The 21,719-nt window shown below is 34.8% G+C and overlaps 1 protein-coding gene across 1 annotated transcript in view; it reads right to left on the reverse strand.

Moving 5' to 3' along the window:
• Positions 1–21,683, reverse strand: part of LOC146997976 (uncharacterized) — a 34,797-nt gene extending 13,114 nt beyond the window's left edge. Inside the window, exons 1-4 of the mRNA XM_085812342.1 lie at positions 21,614–21,683; positions 18,455–18,575; positions 10,789–10,926; positions 942–998 (exon numbers count right to left, since the gene is read on the reverse strand). Of these exons, the coding sequence (XP_085668468.1) occupies positions 942–998; positions 10,789–10,926; positions 18,455–18,575; positions 21,614–21,675 (378 nt within the window). The 5' untranslated portion in view covers positions 21,676–21,683. The remainder of the gene's footprint in view (positions 1–941; positions 999–10,788; positions 10,927–18,454; positions 18,576–21,613) is intronic.
• Between the last annotated feature and the right edge of the window lie 36 nt (positions 21,684–21,719).

Genomic DNA, 21,719 nt, shown 5'->3' on the forward strand with positions numbered 1-21,719 from the left:
GGAGTGGTTTTGATTTAAGACTGCCAGAAGAATGGACAAGCTATCTGAGTAAATAGTAATGAAAGGACAGGGTGAACCAAGAGCGTATTCAATAGCCACTGTTATGCTAGTGCTTCTGCCAGCAAATGGCTGTTCTAGGATTGTAGATAACATTTCCAAGTGTGAATTGCATGTGCGCCATACAAGTGTGAATTTTATGCTGCATTCTAATATGCAACTGTATGTTGCATTCCAAGTGTGGTGTACAGATGCTTCCCTGGCCACAGTTCTCTCCTGATCTCTCACCAATCGAATACATTTGAGATGGACGCCATTTGCAAACCCTGCCGTTGCCTGCGTTCAGAAGACGAACTGTGGCAAATGGTTGACAGGGAATGGGGAGCATGTCTGTATGTGAGAACCTGTATTTAATGTGCTTCAAATCACGACTTGTATCAGGCGCTGGGTTTCGTGCTCGGTGCGAAAAGCTTATGTGGCTCCGCCATTTTCCATCCAAGACGATTATTCCACATTAAGGTGGACGTGGCGCTATACTAATTAACCACAACGGTAGAGAGATGGTGCCCACATCCCCCCCGTCTCATAATCTATTGAGCCGAAGCTGTTCTCTGTGTTATGCATATCATCACTTTCTGGTCATTCCTTCTTGGTGTTGCATTTTCAATATCAGGTAGTGTACTTAACATATAATTTATCAGATCCATCTCACAAAAGAGTTGAGAATTATTTTTAGATTATATGATAATCTTTGTTAATATATTTTATAGTAGTTAGCATGTGCATATTAATTTACTCTTAAAAATGAACAATAAATAAAGTTCTATAAATTAGTTTAGATGACTAAAACTGTTTATTACTACAAATTTTAGAAACATATTAAAAGAATCTGAACTTAAAATATCTGTTTTCAGTCATGCATAAGATTTAACAAAATAACTTACCTCATTATCCGAATCTACTAAAGAAGGAATTAATTCAGTCTTTGTAAAATCCGAAACCTAAAAATAAAAACAAGCACAGATATTAGTTATTTCAGTTTTATTTGAATGTAAGTAAACCAGACATTTGGCTGAATTTTTAAACCATATGCTATTAAAAAAACTTTCATTTCAAAAGAGGGTTCAAAACCCCGCTATTTAACCATATTATGTTATTAAATTCACTGTTAAGAATTAAGGGCTAAGAAATTATACTTCTGTCAGATTACTTTATCAGATTGTTAGAATTAGAATTCACTACATTAGCTGTCATTAGCTACATTAGTCATTAGCTGTGAGAGCTTTTCTATTAATAGTGTTACGAATTTCGCATTTAGTTAGATATTTATAATAGAACTATAATTTAAATTGTTTTATTTCCCCGTGCAATGCAGCGCGTGACGAATTTTAAGAGAAAACTACACCGGAAAATTAAAAATACAAAAACACGTGCATTTAATATTTAATAAATAAGTATCCCTTTTAATTTATATTTAATTGGAATAAATGTAATTGATTAACGTAGCAGTAACTGTACTTTTTACTCTTTTTGCTTTCCTGAAATTGCTAAAACTACCTCGGGCGGCCGATTTAAAAATGCTAAGTCGGAGAGAAACATTTCAGCTCAGTTGCTGTTTTAGTGAGCTATTGTTGTGGATTATAGCGAATTCGCGGTGTGACGGATTTGCTTTCTCTGCGCTCTATATTGCGTTCTATTACTGTTTTAGTAGTTTAAAATATAGCTACTGATTATATTGCGTGATACTGTGATATTGTATGAATATCTTTGAGGAAAAACCCAGAGTTTTGTTATATTTCTTGTGATAAGAATAAATTCTGTTAACTTTTCATCTGACTTGTACATTCAATCTATTACGAGCCCGTACGCACGCAAAAATACTATCATAAGCAGTTTTGAAATCAATAAAGAGAACATCATATATTGGATAATAAAAAAATCTGCATTAGAAGTATTGGAATTTGACAGCAAGAACTTATCTGATGCGACATTAATGAATATCTTGCTTTAAAGAAATGAATGATACGAATAAGGACGGGTTGACGTCAAAAAAGTTTAGTTCGTGTGAAGGGAACATAAAATCTAAGGGTTTCATCTATGTGCATTGAGATCTCTGTAGCATGGAACATCCTTTATGCAAATGTTCTTCAATATCAATGCCTCAAACCATAATCAAATAAATCAAGAATCGAAGTAAAATGCAAGTCAACTTTTACATGCTGAATCTGTAAAAATTCTGATCACGAGAGTTTCATTCATATTGATTCAAAACAGAAGTCTCATTTGAAACAAGCCCACCAGCGGCCGACCGAAGTCGGTGAACACTGGTAGTTACGACCTGGATTCAATTCCAGGAGAACGGCCTCCATGCATGGGCGTTTTCGGGGTTTTCTCCATGTGTAACGTGTACACGAGGCAATTTCCTTTAGAAAATCTTCCACTAAGGCATCCATCCTCTTACACAAATTGCCCTAGTGTGCTTTGCCGTAATCAAATGGACCAAAACGAAACTCATTTGCAGCATTCAGAGAATGTTTCAGATGAGTCATTCGCGACTAGCGCCGAGAAGAAAACAAAATTATCTGCTTCAGTTGCACAACAGTCTGTGGAAGTGGTATGGTGCCATATTAACCAACAGATGCAAACAAATTGGGTTGCTGTGTGCGATATCATTATTCACCGAAAATGCATTTGGACAAATAATTAAAAGGAATCCTAGACTCTGGAAGCAGTTGATATAATATACGAACTGCTGACGCAGTGGGATTGAAAAAGCCAAAACTAAATAGCACCGTAATAGGTTTTTAGGTTTGGTTTATTATGGCAAAGTACTGGTAGGCTTATATAAATCAAATAATGGGGTTTCTCTCAATTCTATATATTGCTAAACGGGAGAACTGTAGAAGTTACTTTCCATTGTGGCAAGATTTTGCACTCATAGGTACGCATTTAGAGCAGATATTAAGAAAATGTATCGTGAAACATTAGTATATGGAAGTTAATAGCTATTTATAATGAATATGCGGAAACCAAATCTGTTTGCGTTCATGGATATATTGAAGGATGTTAATTCTTTGTGCCCAAATTTTGATGGAGGTATGTTCAAACAACAGACCATCCTGCTGACAGCATTTCCAGAAGTGCATCAGCTTAGAACTACGGAAAAATTTCTTACGGTGGAGTGGCTCTGCTTGGTTGACTCTTGAGCTTCCAGCACCAGGTACTTGTGCAACGTGGGTAAAAACTTTGAAAAAGAACTAAAACCTTCTAATTTACCAATTTTACTAGTTAATTCAAACTGCGTCTTTATTGACAATTTTTTAATAATAGTAGGTAACAACTGCACTAAATGTGTTGAATATTAAGCTCACGTTTTAGGTTCCATAATATGAAACATTCCAGGAATTCCAAAGAGATACCATGCTGCAGAATTGCATGAATGGGAGAATAATATTGTATGTTCATTAGCAGTAAACAATTCATAACAGGACACTTTTTAGTTCTTTTGAAAACTGACGAAATTATATGAACATTATAATTCTATAAAAACATAAAAATTATTTACAAAATAAATTATTTTAATTCTTTTTAAAATAATGATTTTATACTAAAAAAAGGTTTCATTTTAGTGAGAATGAAATCATTTTTCTTTCACTTAGTAACTTAGCATGTTTATTAGACATAAAAGTCTTCCATTTTATTATTATTAACATTTTATATACACTTGGTTTCACGACATTAATTTCTATAAAATACCTTTAGATAAAATTACTTAAAATGCATGGATACAATTCAAATTATAGTTATTACATGCAGTCACAATCTCAGAATATTCTAAAGTGATTCCATAATTTAGCGGTGTTGGTGTTTCCATGGGAACCCAAATTTTATAATAAAGGACCCTGTGTAGACAAGATGCAGCCAGCTATTCCAGTGATATTCGCAGAAGGGTTAGAGATCTTATAATTGCAGAACAGTCAAGAAAAGTGGCCAGGACTTTAATTTTATGCCATTTTGTCTCAGTTATTGCACGGACGGTAGGATGTCGTGGCATCTCTTTCTATTGTCATACTTCAGAAGTGCTGGTTGTTATGGGTTTTGTGATGTCTTCATTAGCATTAATTTCACAAATCTGGTAGTCGTTTTTAACGTGTTTCCTCTAAGTTGATATCTTGTGACGGTATTTCCATTTTCAAGAGTAATCTGATCATCGTTGTGATCTACTGCCACTTTTGTGATCTTGCCAGAGATTTCATTTTCATGAATGTCAACATGAGCAGGTATACAATGCATATCTTATATAGATTATAAATTTACCTCAGCTGATGCTGAATAACTTGGACAAGTGCTGACTCATCTTCCTACATTGCAAGTCACATACGACAACCAAACCATTTTCTTTTTCCATTTCTCCAGTAGACAATATTCATGTAAGGATTTGTTTATTGCTCTTAGCTAACTGGGGAAATTTGAGGCGAAGTGTCTGTGCCACTTTTATGGTTCACGATTGTACCGTAATATATGTGCCAGTTATTTTTTGTATAGTTTTGTCCGCTGAGCCATCAGTATTTCTGAATATGGTAGTAAAGATGTTATTTGCTAAATTTAGATATACACATTTACAGACTGCAGGGAGCCAAGTGCTTTAGCGTGGATCTGATGCAGTTTTGGCTGGAATGGAATCAATCCAGTAGCCTCAAATATCGTTCAGAAAACGTAGTGAAGGTTACAAACATACAGCACCATGAATAGTGTACCTATTCAGTTAATAGAAATCAATACAGTTAATCATGTTTAGATTTCCTGTCAAAACCACATAATTCCTTTCAGCATGTAATAACTTACATCTTCTTTTATCGGTGGTTCTTGTGTTCTATTGGCCAAACAAAGACACTTTCCTTTAACTAAATCTATTTAATGAAGAGAAGACTATATACAAATATTATATAGTACAGATTACAGAGTATCTAGCTTATGCCACTCTCATTAACCTCTCAACCCTCTCTGCCGAAACTCTTAATTAGCTAAACATACGGGCGGCGCAGCGCCCTCTATCTCTTTTTTTTTCTACATCACTCCCCACCTGTACTCTTTAATAAGAGTACACAAACCTACTTACATAACAATATCAACATTAATTAATAATGGATTAATACTAAATGATATGACATATATAAATGAATAATATAAAAGAATAATCTATACTAGTATATCAAAACCACAAATGAACATAATAATTAATAATATAATAAAACTCAACAATATCAAAAGTTCTAAATTAAATCTCGAAAGGATATAACATCTGGATCGATCTTCTGAATTGTCCTTTGGGCGTGCGAACGAGGCACGCTCGAACATGTCCATCTCTTCCTATAATCACGTTTTCAATTACACCCATGTCCTAAAGTAGTTTGGATTGTTTTGGTCCTTCTACCAACACACCGTCTCCAGTCTTAAGGTTCCGCTCAGTTTTAGTATTAGCAAAGTTATGCGCATTTCTAAGATGGAGTAAATATTGCTCTTTCCACTTGATCCATGTACCACGTCCTGGCAATAAAAACTGTGAAGGTGTGAGCGGGCGAGGTTCATCCAGCTCGTTGCTCTCGTATGTTATAGGTCTATTATTTAGCACACACTCGAGTTCAGTTAATATTGTAGAGAGCTCTTCGAAAGTCAGTAATGCTCTCCCTAAGATTTTCTTCAGAGGTTCCTTGATGCTTCTCATCAAACGCTCCCAGAACCCTTCCCACCATGGGGAACGCTCAGGTATAAATTTCCATGTTACCTCTTTGGATGTCAAGAAATCACTCACACTTGGATCTGCTTTGATTCTTTTAAATCCTTTAATTATTTCACATGTGCTGCGGAAATTCTTGGCATTATCTGAATAAATCACTTTGCAGCTCCCTCTTCTTGCTAAAAAAAGTCGTAATGAAAAAATGAAACTTTTTGCTGACATATCTGAAACCATTTCAATGTGTACAGCACGAATGACGGCGCATGTAAATAAGGCTATGTACACCTTTTTGTGGTTATCCGTTTTTTCTCTAACAGTCTCTAATAGTAACTGCTCCCGTTAAGTCGATGCCTACAACTGTAAAAGGATTACTTTGGACTACATGATCTCTGGGTAACTGACCCGTTAACTGTTTGGCGGGCTTCACTGCGAACATTTTACACACCAGGCAAGCGTTAATAACTTTCTTTACTACTTGTCTTCCTTTAGGTATCCAAAATTTATTCCTGACTTTGAACAATGTTGCCATGACTCCTGAATGGAATACTTTTATATGTTCACTAAATATCACTAGTTCGGTGAACTTCGTTTTGGGCAGAATAATGGGATCGTTTTCGTCATCTATTAATTCTGCTTGTTCCAAACGACCTCTGACACGCAAAATACCTCTACTGTCCAGATATGGTGCTAAACTGTAAAGCTTAGAATCTGGTGTTATTAGATTATTCCTCTCTAGTTGTTGAATATCCGAAAAGTAATTCGCTCTCTGTACTTGTTTTATCCAGTACTCCTCAGCTTCTTGGATCTCCAATACAGTAAGAGGACCTTCTTCACAGGCACGTTTTCTTAGCTTGGCGACAAACCTCCTTACCCAAGCTGTAACTCTCAACAATTTTTCGAGACTGCTGAATTTGGTAATGTCTAACGCATTTTCTTCTTCTGGAATAGTCACTTGAACATAAGTGCTTAAACGTTCCAAATTTTGAGAATCAGTTTCTACTTTAAACTTCTGCTCAGGCCATTGATCTTCAGAATCTTTCAACCATGATGGACCATGCCACCAGTTATTATCTTTCACCAATGCATTTGCTGTTTCACCACGAGTTAATTTATCTGCTGGGTTTTACGACCCTGGACAATATTTCCACTTATCAGGCGAGGTACAGTCTTGTATTTCTGCAACTCTATTCGATACTAACTGCTTCCACTCACGCGCTGACCCCTTTATTCACCACAAGCAAATTTCGGAGTCCGTCCACAGAACTAACCTACCTACCAAATCCTGAAACATTTTCAATAAATATTTCCCTAACCTAGCTGCAACTACAGCCCCCATCAATTCCAACCTAGTGAGGGACAACTTTTTTAACGGAGCTATCCTACGCTTCGACATTATAAACGACGTACATACCTCTCCTCTCTCATTCTTATATCTAAAATATGCCACCGCTCCATATGCCACTACTGACGCATCACTGAAAATATGAATTTCAACCGACTGACCTTTACTTAGAACTTCTGTAAAGTAGTACCTCTCTATTTTCAACGCGTTTAATTCCTCAATTTCAGCGCACCACTTTATCCATTTGCACCGTAACTCCTTTGGCAACTCTGCATCCCACTCCAAACCTCTCTCCCATATTTCCTGCATCAGCCTCTTAACTCGCACCACAAATGGAGAAATAAATCCGACTGGGTCAAACACCTTAACTGCTGTGCTTAACACCGATCGATCTTTTACTATTTTTCAACGATTCCAACTACTCAACAATGATGTAACGTCTACTCTCAAACCATCCGCTTCTAAGTTCCACACCAAGCCTAACACTTTCAAATTACTATCTCTCTCAGACCTACTTTCTTCATACAACCCTTTCTGAACCCACAAGTCATACAGCTCTTTAGAATTAGTGTTTAGCTTTCTCAAATTAAAACTCGCGTCTCTCAAAATAGATACCGCCTCTGATGAAAGACTGAAAGCTGATTCTACACTTTCCCCTCCATAACAAAAATCGTCTGCATACAGTGAGCTATTTAGCATCTCGACACAGTTTTTGTTTGTTTCCGCATATTTCTTTAAATGTTGTTTGATCGTTGCACTCAATAAAAACGGTGAACAATTACATCCAAATAATACTCTGTTCATTTGCATAATTTTAAAATCCTCACTGTCATTATCAGGATACCAGAGAAATTTTAAATATTGCCTATCTTCCCTTGCTATCCCAATCATCAAAAACGCCTTTTCTATGTCACCACAGAATCCAATTTTAAATTTTCGAAAGGCCAGAATGATATCCAAAATATTCGGATTTAGGTTTGGGCCCTTTTCTAAGCAATCGTTTAACGATAGCTTTCCTCTTTCGCAACTGCTGCAATTAAATACCATTCGAACTTGAGTGCTTTTTTTATCTTTACGGACCACTGCTCGGAATGGCATAAAGTACCCCTCTCTCGTATCCTCACACTCTTGAATAATGTTGTTTTGTGTCTGAAATTTAATTATTTCCATAAACGGTTCCCTCACAAAGCTGTTACCCTTTAACTCTCGCTGCACCCTTTCGAACTGCCTTTTCGCTAAACCAAAATTATTTTCCAAATGCTCTGGACTCCTATTCCACAACAAGCGAGCCTCATACCTTCCGTCTACATATTTCAAATTCTCTTCAAATTGTTTAATTATTCGCTCATCGCCAGAACCCCTTTCCGACGCGCACTCTGAGATTCCTAGACTTTCAATCTCCCAAAGCTGACGAATCTGTTCCGATATTTTTAATTCCTCTTCCGAATCGATGTGTATAAGCAAGCCGGTGGAGTCTGACCCTGAACTTAACTTCTTACTCTCTCCCCCCACTCTACCACTCAACGTCCAACCGAATATGGTTTCATGCAGTACTATATATTCTGTTAACCGATGTGTTTTGCCCGTTAAGATGCAGTTCAAGTAATCATTCCCAATTAAAATCTGTACCTCTGCCACTTCACTATCGCAGCTGTCAGATAAGTGAAATCCTTGTTGGCGAAGATTGTTTATAATTTCTGCAGATGGCCTGGGTAATGCATTGGAACATATGGTTTTTACTTCGAGTGCTTCGATGATTAGAGTGAACCCTGTCTTATTTTTTTATTTTTAGAGAAAGTCTTTTTCTTTTAAATTCTCGCACTGGTGGATTCGAAGATGCAAATGTATGAATTCTTAATCTTTCTGTACCAATAGTTGGTAAACTTGCTTTTCTGGAAATAGACTGGCAAACATAAGATAAGTCGCACGCAGTCTTTTGAGAGGTGAGATTTAAGACAAAAGTCGCACATATTATTTTCGACTGATGTATTAAACGTCGCCGCTGATACCATTTTCTTTTTAATTGGAGCAACAGTCTTACGATAGTTGTCGGTATTTCTTTCACTGGTTATCGAAAGTGTATGTTGTTTAAGACCCAGAGTTAGTGACTTTTCGCGCGCTTCTACTTCTCTCTTTAGAAACAACAATAAATCTGACACTGTTGACTCTGTGTCGACCTTTTGCTCCCTACTAAACTGTAACACTAAATCTTGCGATATACACTTATATAAAATAGGAAGTAATAGATTGCCGTAAGAATTAAAATTAATATCTAATGTCTCTAAACTTCTTGTTTGACCTGTTATTTTATCATATAGTTTTCTTAAACTGGATACATCACTTGAACGGCGTACTGGCTCTAAAGCTAGTAGAACCTTCATATGCGCGCTAACTAATATTTCTTTTTTCCCAAATCTGTCAGTTAAGATTTCGATGGCCTTTATATAGTTTTCTCCTATTAATGGCAATCCGCTTATAGCTTTTGCAGCTGAACCGGTGAGTAAAGATCTTAAATAGTTAAACTTCTCAACATCTTGAAGCGTATTGTTTTCGTGAATGGCAGCTTTATACTGAGCCCAAAATTCAGTAAATTTACATAAATCGCCGCTGAAAGTTTCTAAGGTAATGCGAGGCAATTTAGTATTATAATTAGTTTTGATTTCCGAAACTTGTGAAGTTGTTCCGGTTTTACCCACATTTTTAATATATCTATTGACTTTCGATTTACATCTAATGATGGATTCGCTGTATTCTAAACAATTTTCTACTTCTGTCTCTAATTCCTGAACAGTGCTTTGAGCAATCATATTTTAACAAGCTAGTTTCTCTCTCGATTAACACTGAAAGCGATTCCTGCAACACTTCTAGGTTCGGATTCTCACTTTGCAATTCCTCATCTAATTTCCTTATTAATTTTGTTACACTGGTACAAACCGAACCTCTAATTTTTCTATTTCTCTCGACGGTTTCTTCAAAACTCATTATCAAAGATAAATTACAGATAAAATGAAATGACTCACCTTCTGGCCTGATGCTACCAAAAACTTGAAGTATGTAATAACTTACTTACATCTTCTTTTATCGGTGGTTCTTGTGTTCTATTGGCCAAACAAAGACACTTTCCTTTAACTAAATCTATTTAATGAAGAGAAGACTATATACAAATATTATATAGTACAGATTACAGAGTATCTAGCTTATGCACCTCTCAACCCTCTCTGCCGAAACTCTTAATTAGCTAAACATATGGGCGGCGCAGCGCCCTCTATCTCTTTTTTTCTCCACAGCAAAGCTACAATTAATAGTTCTCCCCCCCCCCGGCACAATATTAGTTCCAAATTTTGTTCAACATAAAGTTTTACAATTAAATTTTTATCACTTATCTTTTGCTTAGATTTTCAGTTATTATAACACTATTTAGTTATAATCTAGTTATAATCACTATTTAATTATTCCCTTCCTCCACAATTTTAATGCTCCTTCCCATTTTCTTCATATGAATTCAGTGTTTAAAATTACAGGAACTTTTTTTAAACTAATCAGTACACAGTTCAATGATTTGGCAGTTAAAAATACTAACCATTTAATGCAATATGCAAAAGACGCCAGAGTTCCAATGGCATCTTTAATTAGCTACACAACATATTTCAACAATGCCATTTATTCCTTCAAGTTACACCACAGAAACAAGATAGTAAAATAAAAATCTTACCCGTTTCACTAAAAAGTACAGGATATATTTAATAGCAGTATCTCCAATTTGCTTCTGCTCGATAAGCATGTATTGCTTAATTCTCTCAGCCAGGAGTGTTGTGTTATGCTCAGTACTGCTATTATTCATTAAGCTCTCCTTTTAATAGAAAATAAAAGTTTCTTAAATGTATTAAAATAAATTACAAAAAATTACAACATAAAATTACTTTTAGACAGTTACTTGCATTACTTGAATTTACGCATACTAGAATGGAGAAAAAAATTCCAAGCAAATATATAAAATAATAAATGTTTGCTTAAGCAGTAAACCCCTGGGAATAAATAAAACTAGTTCTGCAATGAGATCAATTGCGCATGAATGTTTAAAAATTCCAAACACATTAAAAAAATAATGAGTGGATAAAAAAGGTGCAAGCAAAAAGGTAGTGCAAATAATACAGAATAAAAAAATATGAAGAATTTAATCTCTCGGAATGAATTTGGCGTCAGATGGTCAGGGTATCAAGGATAATTGGACATTGGTACAGAACTACTTCATTTACAATATATAGTATATATATAATAAAATCGGAATAGATTTTCATAACAAATAGTGAAATTTAAAGCATAAATAACGTATGCACAATATTTTTGCTGGTACCTGCAGCGTAGAGGGTTTAAAAAATACTCATTATGATATTTTTGTAACATAATATTAAATACAATTAAAATTAATTTCAGAAAAATTTAATGTAGTGAATTTCACAAAAGCAACTACATTCATATACGATTAAAATTTCAAAAAGCATCAGAATCACATAAAGAGCAATTCCTCTAAAAAAGAAAATTTAGATCAACATATTAGTGCAAATGTAAATATATTAATTATAGAAATTTATAAACTTAAGCTATCAAATTGTGCTATATTACTAACTAGATAATTGATAATTAGACTAATAATCAATAATCAATAAGCCCAGTACCTTAGATTTACAGACATAAAGTTCATATTTAAAGGGCAGACCAGAGCAATAATACAGGCCTCAAATCAAATCAAATTCGGCAGAAGCTTTATATTTTCTATTTCTTAAAAATGAAGTCATATAAAGCCAGTTTTATGATGCCAAATCCAAATTTTCATAATTAAGTTAAAAAATTGTTTAGTTAAATATTATTGCTTAAACCTTAAAGAGATTAAAGGGAATTAATATGGAATTATATATGTATATCAAGTGATGCGTCTCTTTTGAAGCAGCCACACATAAGACTACCAAAATTTTAATTTTGCACATTACAGACTGAGTAATTAAGTTTGCCACTTTTGACAATTAAGTTCAATGACTACTTTATCATTCTTTTTCTTAGACTAATTAAAAGCTAGTAATTTTGCTATGATTGATTCTTTAGGAATATAAAATATTTACAAGTATAATTGAAGTACAAGTATAATGAAGTACAAGTACATTTAAATATTTGCTTTGTCTAATAAAGCAAAACATTTATGCATGTCGTTATTTTTCTTCTAATGAATAATCCTTGTAAATAAGAGATAATACAACCAATGTTTCCACATATTTTCAACTTCTGAAAGATATTAAATCATAAAGCCTAGTTTGCATTATAATCACATGGAACTAAACAGAATATCTGGACTATCTAGACTAGGGATTCCCAACATTTTTGTCCGTAGGAGCACATTCTACAATATTTGTTGGACGGCGGGCACTATTTACTTTTCCAAGGTGAAAAGAATAGAGTTAAAAATAATAATACATGCACATAAAAAAAGATTGGCCGCATTTCGCTTTCTGCTGGTATCTGTGTTGGAGACAATTTTTATTTCATTAAAAATGACAAAACTTTCACGCAGAATTTTATTGAAAACTAAAACACTTTTATTGTAATCGCACAGCCATGGTGCTCGCGAGTATAGAGTTGGGAACCCCTGATCTAGACACTATCATTACTTTATATGAATGCACACAGTTCAGACGCTACACCTTTCCACTGGAGGTAGGTCAGCATTTTTAAACACTTATTTCGCTAACAGATATTTATGTATATTATTATCGAAACATTGTACGGTAATTTTTTTTAAGGCTACATTATATTTATTGCTTTTTCCTTAAGAATATTGAACATGAAGATATGCAGCACAAATCGTTTGGTCCTGTGCCTTCATCTTCCATAAAGGTAATGATGTGTTCAGAACTCAGTTCAAGTTAACTACAATAGCTGACAGTTTTATTTGTTTTTTCAGCCATTTACATTTGTGCTTTTGGTCTGAATATTTCCTGATTTGCTATTATTATTAGTGATATCTCTAGTGATCCTAAACCTATCTGTCAAATCTGGCAAGCAAATGAACTGGACTTGTAGAATGCAAATGAACTGGACTTGAACATCGGTGCACCAGCATAGAAGTGTGCACAAAAAAAAAAAAAAAAAAAAAAAAAAAAAAAAAAAAGCTTAAATAGCATTTTTCGATACATGAATATTATATTTCTAAATTAATGAACAACCGAAAAGTAGATTCCAATGATTTTTGTTTAAATGTTGCAGAACAAATTTTTAATGTTTTATGTAAGAAATATCATACCCAAAGAAAAATAACCCATAAAAAATACATCACTGTATCTATGTGACTACAAATTCTTTTACTATCCATCTATACAACATCAAGTATCATATACAAGAAATATTAAAAAAAAAAAAAAAGTTCGTAAAATTTGTTCAAAACCCAATAAGACGATTAAATTACTTGGAAATGCTGATGTTATTTGATGATTCCAGTGGTGTTTTGACAAATATTAAACTGAAATAAAACTATTAAATACAAACTCTTGCATCAAAAAGTTTTTTAAAAAGAGTTCATCAATAAATATTAACTTTGCTTGTCTGTGCTAAATAACTTTTTGTGCTCATAGAATTCATTAATTAAATTTTAAAACATTGTATATTTCGTTTTTCTTACATTGCAGCCTCTTGAGTAATGCAAAATAATTCAACAGGATTTGTTTATAATGCGCACAAAATGACTGTCACTTGAATTCATTAAAACCGTTCTGCACTTGATATTCTTTAAAGACAGCTTTAAAAGGGTAGTTTAAAGAACAGAACCCACAAAATTTTGTACTTTTCCGTTACGCACCCACCTGGCATTTTGGGTGTTTTCTAATAGTAAAGAAAATTCTAGTTGAAAGAGTAGTTTATAGATGGTAAACAAACACAAAGCTAATGGTAGGTGATGGTGGATCATTAACCATGTGTCAAAAAATAGGGCAGGTGCACAAAGGAAAAAGCATCAAATTGTATTTTATTACTATAATAGAAATGAACACTTCTGCATACACGCTGTATTCACTAAAGTCCTTTTACGTAGCCCTTATTTTCGTAACTGTTAGCCATAAAAAATTAGAGTTAAGAAATGTTTAATGATGTAAAGTTCTGGCACTTAAAGATATTACTTTTTTAAAAATGATCTTTTTTAAAAATGATAAAATCTAATTTCTTACAAATTCCTCTGCTAATACTTATATTTAGGAAAATTCAGACTTCGGAGACCCAACTTTAGCTAAACAATTTTCCTTGCGATGACTTTTGAGAAAATCCTCTGGCACTGAAAGGAATCACGGACAAATGCTAGAAAACTTGGTCACTGAGGTAAACAAAGACTAAATGACGTCACCAATACGTCTTGGAAAAAGGGTAGATTACCATCTGAATAAAAAAGGGCCATGATTTTTCCAATCAAAAAATCACGCAAGAAGGCATGCACACCAGAAAACTTCAGACCCCATCACTCTGCAAATTTAAGAAGTCTAATATTATCTAGATTGCAACAAATTAATACCCTGAGAAGAGTATAGCTTTAGAAAATGCCACGGCGCTTCACATCAAGTTCTGTATCACATAAAGTTCTGTGTCAGATCATAAGAGATGATCAAAATCTTAAACCTACAGTAGTTGCCTGACTTGACCTCAGGTAGCCTTCGATAAAGTATGGAAGCACAAACTGATTTAAAACTATATGACACTTTAAACCTTCGAGAAAATGATTTATCATGGATAGCAAGCAGACTTTCTGCAGCAAAGTCATATTAAAGTAAAATGTTAACAAAACGATCTCAATCTCTTATGAACTTAGCCAAGCTGTTTCTCAGGGATCAGATCTTAGCCCCACATGAGAAAGTGCCTTCTCTGGAAACAGGAATTGGAATACTGCACATGACACTGTTCTCTGGACCTCTGATGTAACTGAAACTCAATAATTCTTCCAATTTGCTGCATAGCTGAAAGTATGTTTTAACCCAGTCAAATCAACTGTTACTTTTTTTTCACTACAAATAAGGACCTATACAAATATCAGTCAAAGCTGAGGCTGGATAACCAAGAACTTACCTAGAGCACCAGAATAAATATCTGGTTTTATTTTTTAGCCTGATTTCACATGTCACAAGCATATCGAACATATGTTCAAAGAAGTAGAAAACGGCTGGACATTCTTAAATACACCGCAGATAGGGAATACTTATTTGGCACTCAATTCGACCCATACTCGAGTTTTGAGTTTCCAATTTATTGTTGTGTCTCTGATTCTAGTCTTATATTAGAAAAAGTTCAATTAAGTGCAGCTCGTATTATTACTTGGGTTGAGGCACAGCTGCCCTATGGAAAGTGGCATTTATATTGAGGCCCCTCGGGGAAAAATGACTCTGTCATTGTAATCCAAATCACTGTTCTGTCCTTACGAGTGAATTGACAGCAATCAGTTTAGGGCTCGAGACCATACTGACAGAAGAGAATTTTGGTATCTATGGATTTTATCTGATATACGTAGCTCACTATATCTTGATAATTGGATTCTTGTAGGCGACAAAATCAGTATTTCTATCCTACAAAAACTACAGTAAATTTTCCAAAATCATGATATCCATTTTCAGCGGAACCCCCCTCATGTGTATCTTTACGGCAACGAAACAACAAAGGACAAATTAACAAAGGAGGGCTGTGGTCTTTTAACTCCCTCCTCTTCCGCCCTCACCTATCTTGAAAACTATACTCTCTGAAAAAAATCAAAAATCATGGTTGCACAGTTTGTGCCCCCCCCCCAACCTATCAATGGTACTTGGCTAGCAAGCCTGGTTGGACTGTAAAGGCCCGTTCCCACTGGGGTTTATCTGAGCTAACGAACACAACTAACGTAGTCGACCCATTCCCAAAACCAGTTTTTCCCCATAGAGTAGCAAGTTGAAAAATCTGAACTGCAGGCACAGCGGAGCTAGTCGACACAGGGAACTGACTCCGTTAGCTCAGATAAACCCCAGTGGGAACGGCGCTTTAAGGGCCGTTTCCACTGGCTTTATCTCAGCTAACAAAGACAACTGACGTATCCTACCCCATTTCCAAAACCAGTTTTTTCCCATTGGGCAGCAAGTTGAAAAATCTGAACTGCAGGCATAGAGGAGCTAGTCGACACATGGAACTGACTCCGTTAGCTCAGATAAACCCCAGTAGGAACGGGCCTTGGAGTTTATCTAACGAACACAACTGACGTAGCCGACCCATCTCCAAAACCAGTTTCCTCCCATAGGGCAGCAAGTTGAAAAATCTGAACTGCAGGCACAGCGGAGCTAGTCGACACATGGAACTGACTCCGTTAGCTCAGATAAACCACAGTGGGAAAGGCCATTTAAACCTTGAGTGTGACAGGAGCTCCCAGACTGCGTTCTCACATACTGCCAGCTGACACCTAAAGTACCTCTCTTTTAAAGTGGGCATGGCAATCTTTCCCACATGCACCACCAAGCTTTATGAACATCAGGCTTCTGCCGCACATATTTTGGTCTGCTTAGGGAAGTTATTTATCCCAATCCCCTCCTTTTATAGAGACAACGGTCTTTTGGACCTTGTTTGACTTCATCGCAATCAGGAGGAAAAGCCACAACATAAACAAGACAATTTCATACTCATTATAAATATAAAACACTAACATTTTAAAACAGATATTAAAACTGGGAATTATATTCAAAGGCCATACATAAACTGAAAGCGAAAATTTGCGAGCGAAATGTTTGTATTTGTATGTAGTTAAAAATACGGTTTAGACAAAGGTTTTTGTTATTAAAATATTAAATAAATAACAATTCTATGCAGACTTGTGTGAAAAATACTGATGAATATAAATTTTTCAAAAATGAAGATCTCATTCCTAGAATCTTAGAGTTTGTGTTCCAGAAAACACTAGTAGTTTTCGGTATTGGCATGTAGCCAGTGCCAAATTCACCTAAGTTACACAAGCTATAACTTAGGACCCCCCACCTTTCTTGATGACTTTCTTGAAAAATCAGAGAAGCGTTTTTCAAACCAATGCAGATACTGCTCAAAAAGATTATTCCAGACCAGGTTCTTAAACTGTGAGTCGCGGAACCTGCAGCAGAGGGTCGCCAAAAATTTTAGATATTTCTTATTATAATAATTTTACAATTACCAAATACTTTTACACAATGTATCTGAAAATAGATAAAGACAATACAGACAAAGAAAAAACGTTAAAGTTTCGACACATTCTTTTTATAATATGAACGCTCATTTTACTTGCTTTGCACGTGATGGTGTCATTTCATCTGTTACTTAAAATTTTAACATTGTTTTATGTCTTAAAAATTAGAAATTATAGTTAATGACCTAAAACTGCAATAGAATATTTCAGTACAAGTGAAAAAATTGACAGTTTCACTCACATGTGTCGGATTTGCGCTATGCTTATAGGGATCCCACGAAACTTTCATAAATATTATGGCGTCCCGGGGGTCGCGAAAAAAATCTCAGTAATAAAAAGGGGTCGTGACTGAAAAAAGTTTAGGAAGCCCTGGGGCTTAGAGTATCATCAAGTCTAAATCCGGTCCTGCACGTAGGCAATTCATCATGTTATTTGCATTAGTTAAAAATAAATACAGTATAATTACAGTACAAATAAGTGCAAAATACTTATTTGTAATGTAATGATTTATTTACGATTACCATATAATAAAGCAATATAACTTCATAAACATATTACTAATGTATTTTTAAACTTTGAAAACATATTAAATGCACGGGTGAAAATTTCTTCTGCTTAGCCAAATATAACAAAATTATAAACAAAGACATTAGTAAATCACAAAAGAATATTAGTGAATGTCATTTTTTTTGGGGGGGGGAGCAATCAATCTTAAACAAATTCAAAATGACGTCAATTATTGCATATTCTGAAATAAAATAATAACTTGGTGAATTCAAATCGTACAAGAGTCAAAACGTTTTGTATTTTTATAATGGGTATAAAGGGACTGGTTGAATGTGTAAAATTTACAGATTTTGTACTTTATAAAAAATTAGTTTTTTTAAATTTAAAATACAAAAACACGAATTTTTGAGACATTCAAACATTTTTGTAACTGGAAGTAGGACTAATGGTTAAGAAATTAAGAGTCAGACCATGACTTTTGTAGATACGGTGCATATATGAACTAGTGAACTTTAAAAATTTACACATTTCCTTCTTTAACCGCATATTATGCTTTTTATACCACGTATTTTTTCAATTAGAAGACCAAAATTCCATCTTCTCATTAATTTTGCATCTTTATACATGAAAACTATAGAAAAAATTTCCATCAAAGCCACAGTCTTTCATGTCTTACTTTCATTTCTTCTCGTACTGCATCTAAATCCTTTTCTTCCTCCAATGTATCCTCAGACTGCTCATCTACTATTTCTGAATTCCAAATCTTCACATTTTTCCCATTAAGAGTGGTTTCTGAACTACAACATAATAATAATAATAATAATAATGCATAAAAAGAATTCACTCTTATAATCACAAAAAATGATTTTTTTTTTCCATACCCAGAAATGCAGAACAAAATATATTTCTATAAAATCTGATACAGTTGATGGCCAGCTCTGTTTATTTATGCACTAGAAAGCCCGGCAGTCATACGAAATGACCGCTGTTCTACATATTATAAATTGTAATTAAAATGATTTGTGCAAAGGTGTCTACTAATTCAAACTGAATTACACAGGGCAGGCGGCGAGGACGCACCTTTGCTTACTGTCCCACGGGGTTCCCCTTCTACTTACTTAATTGCTTAAAGTAGAGTGCAATGAAGGAAACCACTGGCGGTACATTTCTTAAGAGCCACCGCTAGAATAAAATGTTAATTCACATGTCAAAGATCTCTTTGTATACAACATTTCTTGTGTAGACCTTTCCTTCATTTTTAAGCTCGCCTTGCAGAGGACCATCCATTATTTTTAATTGTACGTCCGTTCTTTCACGAACTCCTGAACAGGCAACATAAAATTGACCGTGTCCAAGTGCAGGCTCAGGTAAAAAAATGCCAACACGCGCGTTTGGCCCTGAGACTTATGGATGATCATAGAAAAGGCAGGTTTTACAAGAAATTCAACAGGTCTACGTCTCAATTGAAACGGCAACCCTTTGCCGTGGCAACTTCACCCCATTGGATAACACAGTTACGCAAGCAACCAATAAACTATTGGCAACAAACAGACACTTAAGCCGCCTATAATAAAGATATTTATTTATTTCATTTTATTTGTTTTTTTCATCGGTTGCCGGTGTTTGTCGTTTGCATATTTCCGAATTCTATAATAATACTATATAGATGTTAAATTTATTTATTAAATGTTAAATACACGTGCCCTTGTATTTTTAATTTTTCCGGCTTAACTTTTTCATAATATTCGTCACGCGCTGCACTGTACGGGAAATAAAACAATTTAGAGTTACGCAAGCAACCAATAAACTATCGGCGACAAACACTTAAGCCGCATTTACAGGGTGGCGCAGGGAAACAGGAAATTTTGAACGTTACAGTTGGCAGTCCTGTAAATCCGGCAGTTACTCGAAACTTTGCACAATTGTTGTGAGCGCATTGCCATTGAGTAATCATGGATCATTGGATCGGTGCGGAACATGCAGTAGCTGTTAGAGCGTTTTATAAAAATGGTGATAATGCGACTGCCGCGCAGAGATTTCGACAGCATTACCAGCTTGGATGTCATGGACATGTCTCATTTGCGCATGCGATTACAACGTGGGTGCGTAATTTTTAAGAAACATGATCTGCCTTGAAAAAGAAAGCTCCAGGTGGCATTCCAACGGTTCAAACATTCTTTAAACCGAGACTGTACGAGCTTAATTTTAACATCGAAAACATGTGGTTTCAGCAGGATGGCGCCACGTCACATATTGCTCGACAATCGATGGCAGCAGTTCGTCAATTGTTTGGAAGACGCATTATTTCATGTAACGGTGACATTGAATGGCCTGCGAGATCCCCTGATCTTAGTGTGTGCGACTTCTTCCTGTGGTGATATCTTAAAGGCAAGGTGTACCGTCCATGTCCTGCAACAATCCATGAAGTAAAAGCATTGAAATAGAAATAACTGCCATTCCCCAAGATTTGCTACACCGCGCATTCCAGAGTTTTCATAACAGGCTGTTAGAGTGTAAAAGCCGAATGGGAGCACATCTTTCCGATGTCATCTTTAAAAAGTAAAAAGACACTTTTGGACATTTTGATTGTAAAAACATAAATGGCATGCTGAATACATGCACTTTCGTTAATAAATTACTAGTTTTATGAATTTATGAAGTTATTTCAAAATATATGGTGTACAATTTAAACAACAATTCATATATGACGGACCTGGCTATACATTTGGCGGGCCAATACGTATATGACAAGCCCGTCCCGAAAGAGTTTGCAAAATGCATGAAAGAGGGTTATAGCAGCATTAGAATTCTTAACACAACGGTGAAAGCAAAAACATATGATTAAAAAAATGAATAACGTTTGAGTACACTTTTTTATTGTACATTTTGTTTTAACTGGATTTAGGATATATACCATTTAACAACGAAAGACTTTTATTTTTACACTTTGATTACATTAATGACAAAAAGCATTCTACAGTTTCTTCACTCTTACATTCTGTGTACATTTTACAGTATCCAGGAGATGCATTACAGTTATTTTGTATACATTAAAATTTGATTTCGAAGGGGCTGTAATTAGAGTCAGCAAATATGGTAGGAATACTTTCTGTATAAGAAGCCGTTGTAAAAGAATAACGAGTTATGAACAAAGAAAGAAAAATATATGAAAAAAAAATACAGATACTTAGAACCACCAGTTTACAGCTTAGAGCCTGCTATTAGAGTCTTATTCTGTATGATAATTGCAGCTGATGTGGCCTGCCCTACAGTTATTGGCATTTGGAAGTTTAGCATTACCCACAGTATAGCTCAGAATTTTAACTAATAGATTGCCGCATTTTCCACACTTTCCAATCACTGAGTGACACACTTAGAAGAAAGGAATTCATCAACAAAGCCAAGTCAAATCAGGGCTAGTAGACTTCTTCCCTTTTAAGGAGGCTCAATTCTTCAGTTAAAATTCAAAACCTATCTGAGGGTCATCAATGCAAATAGTTCTATTTCTACAATAATCAACTTCTAGTTTAGTGCAAAATGCTTAGTCATGACATGCTCCAAACCTTTTCAGTGAAACTTTATTTAAGTTTACATATTACTTGATTTATACGGAGTTAATAAGGTATAAGAAAATTAAAATAGTTTCTTTAAATTTACTTTAAATATCAAAAGAAATATAAATTGTTCATTATTTCTACCTTAAAAATATTATGAAAAAAAATTATTCCATGCCTGGATCTTTCAGTGAGCTGAGAACGAAGTATCACATATATAGAAATTAACAACACAAGAAGTTAAGTCATTACATGAAATTTCTTATATTCCAAATACTTACTTGGAAGTTTCCAAATCCCAATGATATGCATTAACAAAGAACTTTTCAGCATTCAAATGCATCGTTAACGTATCCTGGTAAAGAAAATTATAAAAATATATTTGAA

Source organism: Stegodyphus dumicola, chromosome 3 (assembly GCF_044657685.1).
Source record: "Stegodyphus dumicola isolate Sdum_Otavi_A_Nest chromosome 3, ASM4465768v1".
NCBI lineage: Eukaryota > Metazoa > Arthropoda > Arachnida > Araneae > Eresidae > Stegodyphus > Stegodyphus dumicola.